The following is a 16,564-nucleotide window of genomic DNA, read 5'->3' on the forward strand; positions in this document are numbered from 1 at the left end:
GGAATTTACAGATGATAGATAGATAGTCAGATAGATATATAGATAGATAGATAGATAGATAGATAGATATTCATATTTAATAAGAAATGTATGCATTGGCATATTTTCTGCCCCTCTTTGTTCCTCTGTCTTTATTTTTTGTCGCTGAGCGACACAAGGAAACACACATCAGATGAATGTTAATCATTTTCTTACACATTCAACTTTAAATGCAAACCCAGAGATTCGCTGATCCTGGGGTCGATGCTCACAATGAAAGGCTCATGTTGGTGTTGCAGGGCCTCCTGGTGGACATATGCAGACACTGCATGAAACGTGTGGCTGTTCTGTGTTCAAATGAAGTTGTACATATATGACAGATAGTAGTACTCAGTGGCTGCTGTATGATCAAAACTAAAGAAAAGAAGTAATTCAGATGTTGTAACTTGACTTTTCACTAAAACACAAGATGGTGGATTGAGTCAATAATGAACAAATCATTATTTACAGTGTTTTTCTTACTCATGAAAAAGGTGAGAAAGGGACAGAATTATGTTTTGTGGGTTTTTTTGTCAGGTTGAAATTTGGATTTGTGGGATTTAACTACATCGTAAACATAAATCATATATCAATATTATGTCTAGGTGAGATTGTATTGAAAATGATGTATCTGCAGCATGTAAACTGAAATTGGATTGTATGGACATTTATTAGATTGAGGTGTGTGCGTGTGTGTGTGTGTGTGTGTGTGTGTGTGTGTGTGTGTGTGTATGTGTGTGTGTGTGTGTGTGTGTTAGTGTGTGTGTGAGAGAGAGAAGGATTAATGACTTTGTCCTCTAATCACATTTGTGTATTGCTCCCACTAATATTAAGTGTCATGTCACTACCAGTTGTACAAACTGTCTGGTGAAATACACAGTAACAAACTCATGTGAGTTCTGTGCAGGAATTAGTTTTTTTCTCCATTTTTCATCTCGTCTGAAATTATATTTTTTCCCGTTGCAGAGGTGCCGAACCCAGTGAGTAACTGACAGCCAGATGATGAATGTATTTACGAATGGAATTTAATCTTTATTTCATTTGCATGGATTTCCCAGCGTGTGTGTGTTTTTGCAGCCCGGCGGTTTATATTTTAGAGTTTTATTCACTGCTGTTGATGCAGTTTGATGTCCACTGTCCTGACAGTCACTCTGGTCCATTCACCTCTTCAGCTCCCGGAGGCAGGTCAGTTGGGCAGCACTAAACCCACCTGCAGAACATGAACACCCGTCAGCATGAACTACTGATGACTGACAGCTATCACACACAATAATCATCCCTGAGTGCAACATTTATGAGGCTGAAAATGTGTATTCCACAAAGGGTCATGCATCACCGCTGCACTTTGTATTTCAGCTCTATGTGTTTGTGTGTGATTTTTCAGCTGCAGTGAGTTAAGTTCCTCAGTGCAGCCTCAGTGCAGCATCATAAATCAAGATTGGACATTTAGGCTTTTCATCTCATCTAAAATCATTTTCAAGCGTGGCTTTCTTTCTTGATTTCATGTCTTTCAGCAAAGCTATTTCCAGATACTTATTTCAGTTCTTCGCTAAAAGCTGCTTAAAAGACCAATGGTTCAATATGCTTCATCGCAGGATGATAAACTTCAGGCTTTCTTTCACTTTTAGGATTAAATTCACAGCTTTTTGGGCCAAATCTCTACTTTTTAACTGATGGCTGCTGGCGTTGTGGTAATCGTTACCTTGTCTGGACTGATATTAGGACACATCCAGTTGTACAGGTAGAGGTGAAGGCCGCTGTCACTGATGCTGAACTTGAGCTTCTCCAGGAAATCCTTGTTCTCCATCACATCCAGAGCAGAGAAGATGTCAAAGCCTCTCTGTGAGTGAGGGAACAATTTGTGATTTGAGATGGATATTTCTGAGTTTGTGCAATTTGGTGCAGAACCCCTCTAATTAACACAGGGGTCAATAAGCTTCAGAGTCATCAATGTTATTTTGAAGTCATTGCTTATTAACTGCATAATTTTGTAAGTTTGAAAGGGATTAGAAATCAAAAATCAATTGCAGGTCTTTGGGTGATGATACGTGAATATTATGAGTTCTACATATCGCAGGGTTGAGGAAGTTAATTAGTAATATATATATTTGATAACTAGCCTTTCAGGGTACCTCGTCTGAACATGCATCTGCTACATCAAACCTCAAATTGATGCGGTGTTTAATTGCACTCACAGATTTAGCGAGGACCACTGCATCCTCCATGAGGTTTGTCAGGTCTGTGGCAGAGGAGGCCACGTACAGGAGGTGAGCTGCTCTCAGGTCAGTGTGCACCGGGTGATTCAGCACCCTGGAGGAGCTGCTGTAGAAACTCACCACGTCTGTCAGGGTGCCATCATCAGCCTGAGGAGGAGAATGGATTCTAATGCTTTTACCTCAACAAAGACATTTAAAGTGGAGATGCTGTAGTTGTTAAATCTGTGAGGTCAGACCTCCACCACGTAGGTGTCAATCACATTCTCCCGTGGCAGCAGCCAGTGCTCCACTTCCTGCAGAGACAGGATGGAGCTGAGCTGGAACTTGCTGCTGTTTGTGCTCAGAAGTGAGTGTGTCCCCGCTACGTCTTTTACGGTCATAGGGCGCAAACCTTTTGTCTTTGTCACCTTGGAGGAAAAGAGAAAAAGGACAGAAAACAAAATGCAACAATCTTTGGGTCCATCTTTGTCCAATAATTTGATCATTGATTTTGGGGCCAGTGAGTCTGATGTGGCACCAACATGTTTCTGTCTCTTGGTGGCAGCACTAACTCACCTCAGGAAGCCGGTTGAACTTGAGCACTCTCTGCAGGTTCATGTTCAGTCTCAGACCCGGGTAGTTGACCTCCACCAGCTTCCGGGGATTCAGAGGACGATGCCAGTATCTGAAATAGTGAGTTTGTATATTTGATGGAGGACGGAGGCTGCTTCACAAGACAAAATCGTTGAGCGTTAAATGTAAATGAATTATCATTATCTTCAATGAGCATCCATGAAAATCCAGTTGTATTGAAAGTTAGTTTTAGTCTAAAGCTCTGGCTGTAATAAGAAAAGTTTTTAAAGTGATGATTGTGGGTCACTTCCCTGAACCCTGTGGTACCTGCAGGAGCTCAGAGGAGTGGGCAGCACTACGGCGGCCGTGTAGACGGCCTGGCGGAGGCCCTGCTGGTTGACCCGTCTGGTGAGCTCTCTGATCAGAACCGGAGTCATTCGCTTGAGGCGCAGCTTCTTATGAACGCACAGGAATTTGACCTGCACCATCCACCTCTGCCTGCGGAACACGTTCGGACTGTTTGCTTTCAGACATTTGCTGGAAAATTGCTACAGTTGTGTCTGCAAACGCTCTGAATACTAATGTTTCCCATCAGGTTTCACATAAACACAGATCTTTGCACATATTCATGAACATGTATATTATGCTCATAAATATATGCATATGTGTATTTGCATATATTTATTTACACGCCACTCACGTCTCATATATGCAGACGTCTGCAGGAACAGCAGCGATGAAGCCGACTAACTTCTTATTGGCGTCCACTCGCAGACCACAGTGCCACTGGGGAAGCCAGTTAGGAGGCTGTAAAGCCCTGAAGAGGAGAAGCACCACAGTGTCTAGATGAATACATGTAAATGTAGATCAATAAACTCTGAGTAATCATTTCTAATTAAAGAATTGAGCTTGAGTCGACCGAGCTGAAAGGATGGAGCCGCTTCAGGGTCAAGGACTTTCAATTCCTGGATTCGTGATCATTAGTTTCAAAGTAGATGTCATTATGTTTTTGATGTAAGAGTTCCCTAAAGGTGGAGATACCACTAATGCAGAAGATCACAGAGAAGAAACGACAGTCGTAAAGAGATAAGAGTTGTGCTGCTACGATATGTTGGAGAGTCAGAGCAGAAAGTTAAATGGGGACATTATCTTCTCCTGTTAAGACACTCAAAGCTTTAATTTCCTCAGAGCCTAACAATGAAGATGCTGATTGTCTGTGAGAAGAGCGAGTGCACTCAGTCAGTCGCCACCAGACGTATGGAATGATTACTGTAATAAAAGGTAACGCAATGCAACAATCAAGAGATGAAAAGTGACAGCTTGGAGCTCACCACTGCAGATACTCCGGAGAGAAGTTCAATCTGATGGTGTTGTCATCTTCCTCCATGTAGTTCTCATTGAGCAAAGTGCAGAGCTCCGTCAGCTGGAAGGAGGGAAGAGGTCTGAATTTGCAGTCATTGTGAGGATCCGACAGTGTTGTCTGTATGTCTATGATGATACATTTCAGAATTAGTAACTCACCACTGTAGAGCTGCTCAGGTCCAGAGTATCCCAGGAAAAACCTTGAGGAAGAGAGAAGGGCTCCTCACGGAAACTGACTTCTGCCTCTGCTATTGGGCCGTGAGTTGTAATGGTGTCGTCTGAGGAGAGAAAGAACAATTATATCAAAATGGAACATCGATCACCCAATCCAAACATTTTATTCATTTCAAATGATGTACGCATTCTTTTTCTCCTGTAAGGCTCACAATTTGATTAATTCTGAAACAGCTCATTATTTCTCACCCAGTCTGGGGACCGGCTGGGTGTCCCAGAAGTGGTAGGTATGTCTCTTGGCCTGCTGCAGGGTCTTGGGCAGAGTCGGGCCCAGGGAGAAGAGGTGGAGGGCTCTTTGGATCTCCTGCTGCTTCTTCTCCGGGAGAGAGTCCAGCTGGGACGGAAAGTTAAATATAAATATCTGTGTCACTGGCAGGAAAATGTATTAGTTTCTGAGTAAACACATCAGATGTGCCCTCACACACACGAAGACACAAACCATGACAAATGGATCTCTGGGCCCCTCTGGTCTCCAGGCATCTTCCTTCTTCTGCCTCTTTTTGTTCTTTTTCAGGCTGCCACCGTCGCCCTCCGTCAGCGTCTTATCACTACAAGACATATTCATTCACTGACACTCCTGCATGTGCTTGCACGTATACCATATATCCAGGCAGTTTGAGTGAAAACAAAGAGGAGCGGCTTACGATGAGTTTGAATCAGTCATTGTAAACGAGTCCTTGAGGCTGAGGGTGAACTGGGGCTGTTTTCTGACACATTTCTGTTGCTTCTTTTTTTTTTTTGCAGCTCTTATCTCAGCGAGCAGCGAAGGGAGGAGAGTCCCCGCCTCGGTTACCAAACCCAGCTCCCACCCAGCAGAAAGATAACTGAGAACAATACCAACAATTAAATATAACTTCTCACGGTCTTCCTACAGTATGTCAGGACAAAGCCCCGCTGCAGATTAAAGCTGCTCAAACCAGGGAGAAGATTTAATTGGTCGAGGTTGTCTAATTCTTCAGTTCCCATATATTCGAAACCCAGCACTTCCTCCACAAGCACTATATCTTGTGGACGAGTATAATTTACAGTAAATTAACACAGGCTCAGCAAGTTAACCATAAACTCAATGCCAAATTATTCCACAGAAGAACAAATGGAACCTTTCATTTTATGTAACAATTATGACAAAGAACCACTTAACAAAGAATGTAAAAGAAAATGTGCAGTGTCATATTTTTTACAGGAGAGCTTGAGACAATCTGCTAAAAAGTGTAAAAGGTAAAGAGAGACCGGAGGCCAACATTTCCTGGAGCAGTTGACCAAGGCTGAAAACTAAAATGACCAAGCTGAGCATAATAATGTTAAAAGTCTTCTTTAAGATGAGGCTATTGAGGAGGGTTAGCATATTTATTAGGCTGGGAGGGCCTTGCTTTTATGATTTTTATGATTCCGCCCTCCTCCCGTCCTCAGAATAATTCTAGTAGATTAATAAAAAAACTGAAACCTATCCTGACTGTTTGGTTCCAGCTCCTCCTCATCATAACTTCCATTCAGACATGTGACGTTGTGAGTTGGACCCAATGAAGCTTCTCCCTGATCCTGCACATCACTGTTCCTAATAATAACTGTGACATCTCTTGCTTTGTGCGTCCTGTATGTTCTCCTCTGAAAACCCCAGGGGAGGTTTACCACCGTCCCTGTGGTGTCTGTTGTCTGCTGCTTCATCAGGGGAGCATCCTCCAGAGCACTGAGCCTTTTGTCCCCAACACATCTGTATAATAATTTGTGCTATAAACAACCCAGTGTCCTTTGATTCGAGAGTTTTTGGCTGAAATATAAATGTAAAGTAGATGCAGCATGTTTTTTTGCTTTTTTTCATTTTAAAGTTCAGCCTTGCAGCTATTTCTGTCTCTGCTCTTCATGCCTCTACTGTGCTATTATCCTTCCGCTCAGAGATAAATGCCGGCTGAAGAAAGACGCTTCCAACACCTGTCGCCATCCGGGATGTAAACCTGTAAACCTGGCAAAGCCCTCAACTGTTTATTTGTCAAAAAAGAGGCTGAGAGCAGAGCAGCATGCTCCTCTGGGGGCTCAGGTGTTTCAACGAAATTCAGCACAAGACATTAGTCGTGGTCAGTGCACTTTTCTCTCCGGCACCAGGTCGTGGGATGCAGGCGGAGGGCAGGAAGACCACACCGGTCGAACAGCTGCCTCAGCTGCGGACCCTGAAGGCATCAGTGAGGCAGAGGATGAAGCCTGAATGAAATTATCACCTGAATACAGACATACAGCTTCCATCTCTGTGCACCATTCAGTTTAGCTTTGGTTTAGTTGTGTCACTTTATTGTTGTTGTTGAAGCAGAAGGACAAATTATTGAATCAAAGGTTATTTAAGTTGTTTTGCTGTGGGGGAGCTGTCTGAGTTACTCTGGTTTGTTGCCATGAGGGAAATATTTTACACATTGAATCCAGAAGGTGAGTAAATAAAAATGTTGACATATATACTTCAATTACACATCAAATTTCAACATATGTTCAATGACATGGGTAACATTTAATGATTCTTTATATATGTTGATAGATATTTGTCTATTTTTGTTTTCTTCTCTCCAGCATTTCTCCTCACACTTAAATACCAGACACAAATTTTGCATTTGGATCTGAAAAGGTTTGACTCCACTTCCTCGAGAGGACGGGACGATATTAACATCATGAATTGATCTTAATGGAACCATACAACCATTGTTTCACATAATTTTACATTTGATGTTCTTATACAGTGTATTGAGTCCTCCTGCAGCGAGCTTGAATTAATTAATGGCACCATTCAGTAAAACCCACAGCCTGTGTATCCTATGAGAGACAGCTGAGCTTTCTGGGCACAGACTTGTACAAATATCTCTACTGCCTCCGTCTCGTCTCCAACAAGTGCTCCAAATTAAACACTGTAGAAAAACACTGTGTCAGAACGTTCTTTACTGCACCTTATCTCTAACTGTGTGCCTGAGGCCTTCTCAGTCCAAAATACTTGCAGTTTGGGGCATATTCGTGCATGGAATTTTGCTGAGGCACAAATTTTGGATTAAATGTATAAATAATCTGTATTACATATTAAAACTGATATAACTTAATCCCTAAAATGGCCTGTGGAGGGTGCAACAACACCTACAATAATAAAATAAACTGCTATCACAGCCAATCAACAACAAACCGCAGTGTGGCTATTTGTTGCATCCAGCTCAGGGGCGGATGTGTGTGTGTGTGTGTGTGTGTGTGTGTGTGTGTGTGTGTGTTTGTGTGTGTTTTCTGTTTGCACACACACACACATACACACAGTCTCAGTCAGAACCATTACTAATCTGTAAATAGATCAGTATTGCTGTGATCTCGCTGCCGAACAAGATCCTCCTCTCTGTCTCTTCTCCTTGCTCGTCTCCCTCGTCTGCCTCGGTGTCTGTAACCCTGTTGTTTCGCCAGATTGGATGAATGAGCGACAATCTCTGCAGCTCTTCCTCTCTCTGCTGACTCTTGTCTTTCAGTTCCTCTGACTCACCGACTCTCAGATTTCTCTCTCATCTTATTGTTCTGTCCTCTCATTCTCTCTCACTTACACATTTCTTTATCTCGGCACAGCTGAATTCCTCCTGACAGGCGTGACTGCCGGATAAATCATCACGGCCTGAACATATCTCTAAAACAAGTGCAGAGGGATGATTAGGCCATTAAATATTGATTGTCTCCAGCCTCAGTAATCAGTGGATTAGTCATTGGCAGGGAGTAAATTGTTTTCTTAGCTTTTTTTTATTTTTTTATGTGGAATGTTTGTTTCTTTTGTTTCAATCTTTCCACTGTGGAAATTATGTTTTTTATCCGAACCCCAAAATAAACTGAAGTTTCAGATCCTGGACTTCAGTGTCCTTGTGGGTCAGATTCTGAGGTGGAGGGGAATCTGGGTCCTGACTACTATTCTTTTTCAATACCACCACAGAGGCGTTCCACAACCGCTTTATATCCCAAATTAAAATGTTTGTTGTGTTAACTCATGGTTTTGCAGGATCATCCTACAGGCTAGAAGGTTGTTGGTTTGAATCCCAGGTCTTTCTCCATGCTCTTTGTAAGTTTTGTATTTCTGCAGATAATTTAATGTAATTACACATTCAAGACCATTCAGTAATATAATAATCTGGTGAAATTAATATGTTCTTGTTATATTAATAAATAGATCACAACTTTTCATTTATGGTTCATATTTAATAAACATAATTGACTGTATTCTCATGGCATTTATACTAAATTTAGGAAACAAACAAAAAACTAAAATAGCACATTTCTGTGAAACATGTGTCACCTGGGATTGGCTCCAGCTCCTCTGCGGACCTCAAAGAACCAGCGGTATAGATAATGGATGGATGGATCCCGTGGGCTATGGAGCAGGCTGCGGAAACAGTGAAACAAAAGGAGCTAAACCATCTAATCCACATTTTCCACACACTTGTCACTCATGTTGACGGACTGTCTGCCTCGTAAAGGCAGCCCGAGGCTGAGCTAACTGGGTCCCCACAAGGGTGTTGATGAAACAAACAAACAGGGGATTTCCACATGAACACACAGACCTAAACGGATATATAACATATCCTGTGTTCTGCTTGTGGCTTTGACGTCAAAACAAAAATCATGTTGTGACATTGCAGGTAAACTGGCTTGTGGGTTCCACCTCCTGAGCGTGGAAAATTAGCATAGGAGCCAAACCTTGTGGTTGAAATAGACGACGAGTCTCTGGGATGGCTGCAGGCCTGGCGTCTCTGGTCCTAATCACCGTATTTTCATCAAAGACGCAAGGACGCCACTGTGAGGCCGCCAACAGCTCTGGAAATGAAAAGATTGGTTTTGTTCTGATTGGAGGGTCGTCCCTCATCGTGCAATCGCAAGGCCTTGTTCTTCTAAATATTATCTGGCCGTGTTTTCAGCCTTGATGAGCAGACAAACAAGATTAGCATTCGCTTTTAGTTAAATACTGTTATCTCCACCGCTCCCAGATTTTGCCATAGATGCCTGGTAGCCAATTCGGAAGCTGTCATTTGTGTCCAACTTACATTTAAAGTTAAAAGGAACAGGAATCAGAATCAAGTTCAAGGACATGGAGAGCAGCTCTTGGATAAAGAAAGGCAGAAAACATTGACGTTACAGTAATGACCATTACATCTACAACCAACCTCCATCTCACCTTTCCTTTCTGTCTGTGATTGTGTGTGTGTGTGTGTGTCTCTTTCTCTCTCTCTCTCTCTCTCGCTCTCTGTCTCCCTCATCTGCTTTCGCTCATTTCCTAGTCCTGCCAAAGAAAGAGGAGGCGACACACTCCACCAGGCTGAATGTGCAGCTTCCTGAAATTTCACTGAGCCTTGACCAAGAAGAAAAAGACATCCAGACAAAGCACGTCAAATCCTTCATCAACCTTACAGACTATTAAAAGGCTGGAAACACAGTCAGGGAGAGCAAGTATTTGTTCACACTCAGACTTAAGTCCTGTTTTGTTTGCTGGATGGATTTAGTCAAAATTATGTCTCCAGCATCTCGTCCACAGCCGCGTGTGTTTGTTCCTACACTTACAATATGGGGACTCACCTCCCATTTCATTTCTCATTAGGTTAACCATCAATTTCACAAATGTCTTTGGCTTCATGTTCAAGGCAGCAGTTTCATTATTTTCAGCCTGATATCATATTCAATATAAGCAAAGCTCTTGTGCTTTGAGCGAATTCCAGATTATAGCGCTTGACATGAAACAGAATTAAATAGAAATAAAGATGATCCAGTTAGGGATCAAATGAACACACCATGTTTGAAATAAGCCGATTAAGAAAGTTTATGACTGGAAACACAGCAGAGCTTGAATGTCAGTTGAATCTGAGCCACTTTTCACCTGTAGAATGATCAAATTCTTCAGATGAAAGAAAACTGCTCTGCTGAGAGGGCCAGTCCTCAAAGAGCCCAGTCAGAAGGTCCAAGGAAAAAAATACATATCCAATACAAGCATGAACTATGAGGTCTGTCAACACAGTGTAGTCTACACAATTTAATCTGTACAACAGTAATTTCTTTAGTAATATGCTGCAAAAATACACAAACAAATTCAAATTGTTTAATCTCGGAGGTCTTCTTCTATTTTTAATGCTGTCCGAACTTTGTTCTGAAAGTCTGAACCATCCGAAAGAGTTTTCACTCTGCAAACAGTTCAGTTTGACGCTGACTGAGACATCCTCTGTTGGTCCGACTATTGGTTCGTTGGTCCAAATCTGTTTTCTGAGGCACACTTGACATTTTAAACTATGAAGATGTACTTTTCATTACAAGTTTTATGTAGGAAATGGCTCTCAGTTTAGATATGGGCAGTAAAGTCATTGATCAAGATTTTATTATACCGTGTAGGGGATGAATTTCTGTGGTACAACATAGCTTTGTTGTTAAATTTATAATCTCCTAAGTGGATGACTCTTATACGGCTATTTTCCGGTCTTAACAACCACTCAAATTGCTTTACGCTACAGGTCACGTTCATCCATGCACACAGGCATTCACAGGCCAATCATCCATTCACACAGTCGTGGCATCAGGAGCAATTTGAGCGTCAGTGTCTCGCCCAAGGACACTTGGACATGTGCAGTGGAGGAGCCGGGGATCAACCTGGTGACCTTCCAATCAGTGAAATACCCACTGAGCCACGACAGCCCACAGGATCACAGGATACATGACCCGTCACTTCTAGCACTGCCTCCCTGACGGCTCCAAAACAACCAGCATCTATCTTTTTTGGGTAAAAACCTTGCAGAGCCCAAAGCCACAACCAATAATTCTCCAAAACAAGTGTAAAACTGTGTATGGGAAATTAGTGGCTTGATTTTCTCCAGCAGAAAAGAAAAAGGCTACATCCACACTAAAGAGTTTTCTAAGATTTTAAACAGCTTTTCCTACTTTGCGTCTTACAGTCCATCGACATACATTCAGCTGTAGGTTTAATTTAAAGAACACATTTCTCTTGGAACCTCTCCACAGTTTAAAATGTGTTCTCAGCTCTTACATCCTGATAATCCTCATATCAGCCCAACCAGTCAGTGTCAGCCCTAAAGAGTAATTTCAGTTCAGTAAATATAAAGCAAGCAGTGCACAATTCAAATCACTCACTCTGGACTCGGCCAGAAAATTAAGCAGCTGAATGAGGGTTTTTTTGGCAAATAATACATAATATTACCCAAAACCTTTAGGTATTCTTGTGACATCGCTCAAAAAAGTACACAGTAAAAAAAATTTTTAAAAACGATATGAATATACTTCTCTTTATTTTCAGGTTAACAAACCTCATTTAAAGTTTTTCCTCAGGGGAACAACTTTCTCCACGACATCTTTTCATTGTGAACACATTCTTCGCCTGTAACCGTGGAGACTTATCTACCGGCACGTACAGTATGTGCTGTGTCTATTCATGCAACGATACTCCCTCTCCTATACCCGATTATATTCTAAGCAGAAAACACATCCTCCTTTGGATTGTGGCCCCCGGTGGTTGTGCATTGCAGAATTCATCAGTCACGTCTGTTATTGGGGATTTAAATAAACCTGTGTGGGTTTGGGAACCTGCCAAAGTGGCCGGTAGCAGAAGACAATGCTTAACAACCACAGTCAAAATTTATTAGAATTAACTGGCTTTCTGCTCGTATCTGTGATTGTGTGCAATTTATCTTGTGTGGGATGCAACTGGAAAGAAAACAAAACCAGGCTCTTACTTCATACAGCAAAATAAAACCTGTCAATAAAATCCTGCCATCTGTGCTGGTGTGTATTTTGATCTATTTCTTGTTCAATCTATCTCCTCCTCGTTCCTGCATTTATAATCCTTTGTTGTCTGCAAAGAACTTCGTGACGAGCCTGTTTATGCAAAGGACTTTATAAATACATTTTTCTGACATCAGTATATCTCCGTGCTGAAACATTTCAGGACTCATTTAAATCAGCCAGTGACCTTACTTTAGATGCTGCATCAGTTTTGGAGCAGCGCTAAAGCAGAGAATTTGAAGCTCGGAAGAAAATGATTCTCGCTCTGACGGCAGCTGTAGGGTCAGAGGGATAAGTCTGCATGAGTTCATGAAACATACAGTATTTGCTCCATTCCGGTTGTTATTTCCTCCCAATTACATCACACATCGCCAGGACAGAACATGCAACACCTCTTATTCCTTGTTATCTGCTTTACTTTAGAAAAAAATCAGACATTCCCACAGAACATCACAATCAATCATGTATTTCTTGCTTTTCCCCTAGTGGTTGTTTGTGAGTAATTGCCTCCTTCATTTATTCTACACTTTGATTTTGTTTTCATCTTCTTTCATTAAATTAAATGTGCTTAAGAAATGAACTTGAAATGATTCTTTCAAAGGTTGTAATTATATCAATCTATTGCCTGACAAAGTCTGTTGTCACATCACGTATAGTGCACACAACATATAATGCATGCAGAGATGGATGATACGACCCCAATTCCTCACACTGTAGAAAAATGAAGCCATTATAACCTATTTTGCACTTTTGACATCATATGGAGTCAGATTCCCTTTTTCATAGCATCAAATAACTAAATAAACCAAACTTGAACAACCATCAGTGTGATAACAACCACCTCAAATGTCCAACACCAACCAACAGAGGGCGATCAAGATGAAATGGCTTCACTTTTGGGAAGCTTCCATGTTGTCCAACTTCATACACAGTCACACTTGTTCAAGATATTTGTTGCACTGATCAACACTGTGCTGAGTTTCTTGAGTCCACACTCTTCACTGATGTTGTGACCTAGAGTCAACTATGTGTGTGTGTTAGCATCTTTAGCCTCATGAAAGCCTTTCCAGAGTTAAACAGTTTTTGTGAGGGAACATAGTTACTGAAATCAGAGGGAATACATTTGTCACTGAATGCAAGTATGTGGTCTTTGCACATTGTGTGTGTGTGTGTGTGTGTGTGTGTGTGTGTGTGTGTGTGTGTGTGTGTGTGTGTGTGTTTGTGTGCGTTTGCCATACAGATTAGCCTCTGATCTCTTTGTAAAGCAGAAATCAATAGGTCTCAGTCTGCATTCAGACTGTTAGACAGACAGTTCTGCTTCAAAACAGCCAAACATCACCTCCACTCCACATTCAGAGCACACAAGCATCTGAGATCCATGAAAGACAGATAGAGAGGAAGAGAGAGGCGAGAGGGGGCAAATAGGGAGGAAGAAAAAAAGGAGTTACAGGTCTATTTTTGACGTCGGAAAAAAAGCAACACATAGAGACAGACACACGGACAGAGAGGGAGAGAAGAAGCTTTCTTTTTCCTAATTGGATAAAAGGAAGAGGAAGAGGAGAGGAAGAGAAGAAGGTCCACAGTGAGACCCATAGTGTAGAGCAGCTTTTGAAGGAGAGGCTGTAACAAATGTATATGCACATCACGTTACAATAATGATTATTAGTTTTGCCTTCACATACCACAGTTGAACTTCAATTCTATCATGTAAGTATTTCTGTCGGACTCTGAGTCTGAGCTTTTAAGCCGTTTTTGTGCACAGAAAACAAAGCCCATCAATCACTCGACCGGAGCTCCGACTTGTTACCCCACTTCCTGAAGTGAAACACAGCCAAACTGTTTGTATCCCTCATGATCTCCAGTTTCCTGAACCTGAAATCCAGTCGCTGCATTAAACACCCAAACATCCGCGTATATAGAATTCTCAAGAAAACTTTTCAGTGATTAAATCTGCTCCTTTCAACAGTTTGAGATGAAGTTTTATCAAATATTTTAAAAAATTGCAGTGTATCCTTTCTACAGTTTTTAAAGCCGTTATTAAAGTACAATAAAAGTTGTTAAAGTACAATTAAGATCGATCCGTCATCTCAAACTACGCAATTGCAAACCTGCCTTTTCTGAGAAAGAGTTTCATTTTCTTTTTTTTAAACAGCTGAACATTTCCTCTGTGATATTTCTGTGTTTGAAAAAAGCCAGTCTTGTTTCAGGGCCCAGCACAGCACAGAAACATCTGCTGTCAGCGACCTCGGAATGAACACTGATGAGTAGAAGTTCTCTGTGTCTGTCCTGTCAGATCTCAGTGCAGCATTTGTTATAGTAGATCATAAGATTTTGTCACACTGACATTAACCCTGGGTCGGTGTCTCTGGGAGAATTCTTCAATTGGTCAGGTCTTTATAAAATGGTTGACAAATGTAGCCATTAATGACCATTTCCTACAAAAGACACCTGACATGTGGCGTCCCACAGGGTTCCATCTTGGGCCCTATTTCAATCTGTTTATGTGACCACTCATTATAAGAAATTGCATTATAAATTGAACCATTTATCTCTGTACGCTTAAATGATCCAAGCTCTACCAACAACTTCTTGCTGCTAAATCAAGACAAAGACACTTTTCTTTTACCTGATCATTGTACCTCATTCAATTGACTCTGTTTTGTTTTGCTCGTTTTTACTGCTTTATCATAAATTATATAATTCTTATATGAATCACTTGCATGAATTGAGATAATAGGTTCATTATTAGCATTATTATCTATTCATTAATATTAAGATATCCATGGTTATCAGAGGATAAAATCAATGTTGGTGACAGTGTGAGATGAGATGCAGAGAAAGTGTCACAGTACAGGTATGAATGTAGTCATCTGTCAATAAAGAGAGTATCATAACATATTGCTGTTTAGATTCTGTATCTCACCCAGCATCTTGCATACAGTATGTGTAAATGATGACAGAGGGGTGGTGCCGGTGAAAAGGTCAGGAGGGTTGCCAACATATTAAAATGCTTTTTTCTGTGGAAGACATAAATTTGACCTTTAGACTTTTAGATATAGTGTGTAACACTTTGCCCAGCAGTTGGTGGATTAGAGGAAAGGTCAGTGGGTCTTTTTAAGAAGCCAAGGAAGCCAATGACAAGGTCAGTGTTAACCATCTTCAGGGTAGGATTAATCAACAAACCTAATAGTAATGTAATTATTAGTGTGTTAGGTGTCTTGCTATGAACTTGCATTTTGGTCGGTAGGTACATTTTTGACTTTCTCAACTTAGTGAAGTGTCATTTCAGAAAGAAGGAAACAAAGTAGGCTTACTTGTCATACTTAGTCAAATTGTGCAGCCCTTTCCCACACACAACCACACAGCTGCATCTACAAACATTCACACACATGCATCGCAAATACATTACATTCATCTGCACACACACACCCAGGCTGTATACGTGCAGGGATCTGCTCAGCCAGCACTGACTCACTGGGACTGGCAGGGCTTGGTTAACTGGTTGGCACAGACGGAGGGATTGGCATGAGGTGATTGAATGAATCCATTGGATTAACAATGTGAGTGTAGTGTTCAGGCATTTTAGAGAATCACATTATATCGGAATCCAGGTTTAATTCTTTCAACTCCAGCTGAACTAAACTCCACTCCAGAGAGTCTGCAGCACAATGAACAGACCACCTGTTGTGTCCATATAGACTGAGACATGACACCTCCTCAAAAGTGAAAGCCAAAGCATATCAATTGCCCCCTGGTGGCTTGCTGGGTCAGCACATTGTATTGTATTCATCAATTCCCTTAATGTGCCTTTTTGTTGTCTTTTTGTTTCCATAAAGGTCTATGAATTATTATTTCATTTATTCCCTGAGGAAATTGACACTTATTTTCCCAAGTTATGTTGTCAGAAAGAAACCAAAAGTTAGTGCTAGAACAACTTTCAACTTATTTTAACTTTAGCAGAAAATGTGAGCGCTGTTATTATTATTTTTCACAACACGACCGCACCACTGAGAAATCATCAAAAACACCAATCATCTAAGATTACATGCTTTCTTTGTGACAAGAAACCGTACTTCACATCAGTGAAGCCTTTTGGGACAACTGTTTTAAGAGTAGCTGCAACAAAAACATGTACATCAGTGAAAATGAAGTAGATGAACAGGACAGCAGGGAACACCCTCTCTAAGTTTGTCCTCACAAAGTGTGACTTGTGGAAAAGAATTCATTTGTCTGCGCTGCACCTCTGTCTAGAATTGAGGGGAATAAGGCTTTTAGTATGTAAGGATGTGGACTACGTGGACCTTGAACTCAAACAGCACCAACACAAACACCGGGGCTCCAGACGGTATTGTGGCGATAGCGTGGATTTTCTGATCCTCTAGTTTCTAGAAGACTTGCTCTTTCACTGGCTCCCA

At 41.3% G+C, this 16,564-nt stretch overlaps 1 protein-coding gene across 1 annotated transcript; it reads right to left on the reverse strand.

The window, feature by feature from the left end:
• Positions 1–1,025: 1,025 nt before the first annotated feature.
• On the reverse strand, positions 1,026–5,185 carry nmt1b (N-myristoyltransferase 1b). The gene is made up of 12 exons (XM_020083019.2): positions 5,027–5,185; positions 4,822–4,930; positions 4,572–4,716; positions 4,308–4,426; positions 4,118–4,209; positions 3,487–3,603; positions 3,114–3,284; positions 2,790–2,898; positions 2,471–2,641; positions 2,214–2,381; positions 1,721–1,858; positions 1,026–1,228 (listed from the first exon to the last, which is right to left on the reverse strand). The coding sequence occupies exons 1-12, from the start codon at positions 5,044–5,046 to the stop codon at positions 1,205–1,207; spliced, it is 1,383 nt and encodes a 460-aa protein (XP_019938578.2). The 5' UTR covers positions 5,047–5,185; the 3' UTR covers positions 1,026–1,204.
• Positions 5,186–16,564: the final 11,379 nt, after the last annotated feature.

The sequence above is a fragment of the Paralichthys olivaceus genome, chromosome 21 (genome assembly GCF_024713975.1).
Source record: "Paralichthys olivaceus isolate ysfri-2021 chromosome 21, ASM2471397v2, whole genome shotgun sequence".
Lineage (NCBI taxonomy): Eukaryota > Metazoa > Chordata > Actinopteri > Pleuronectiformes > Paralichthyidae > Paralichthys > Paralichthys olivaceus.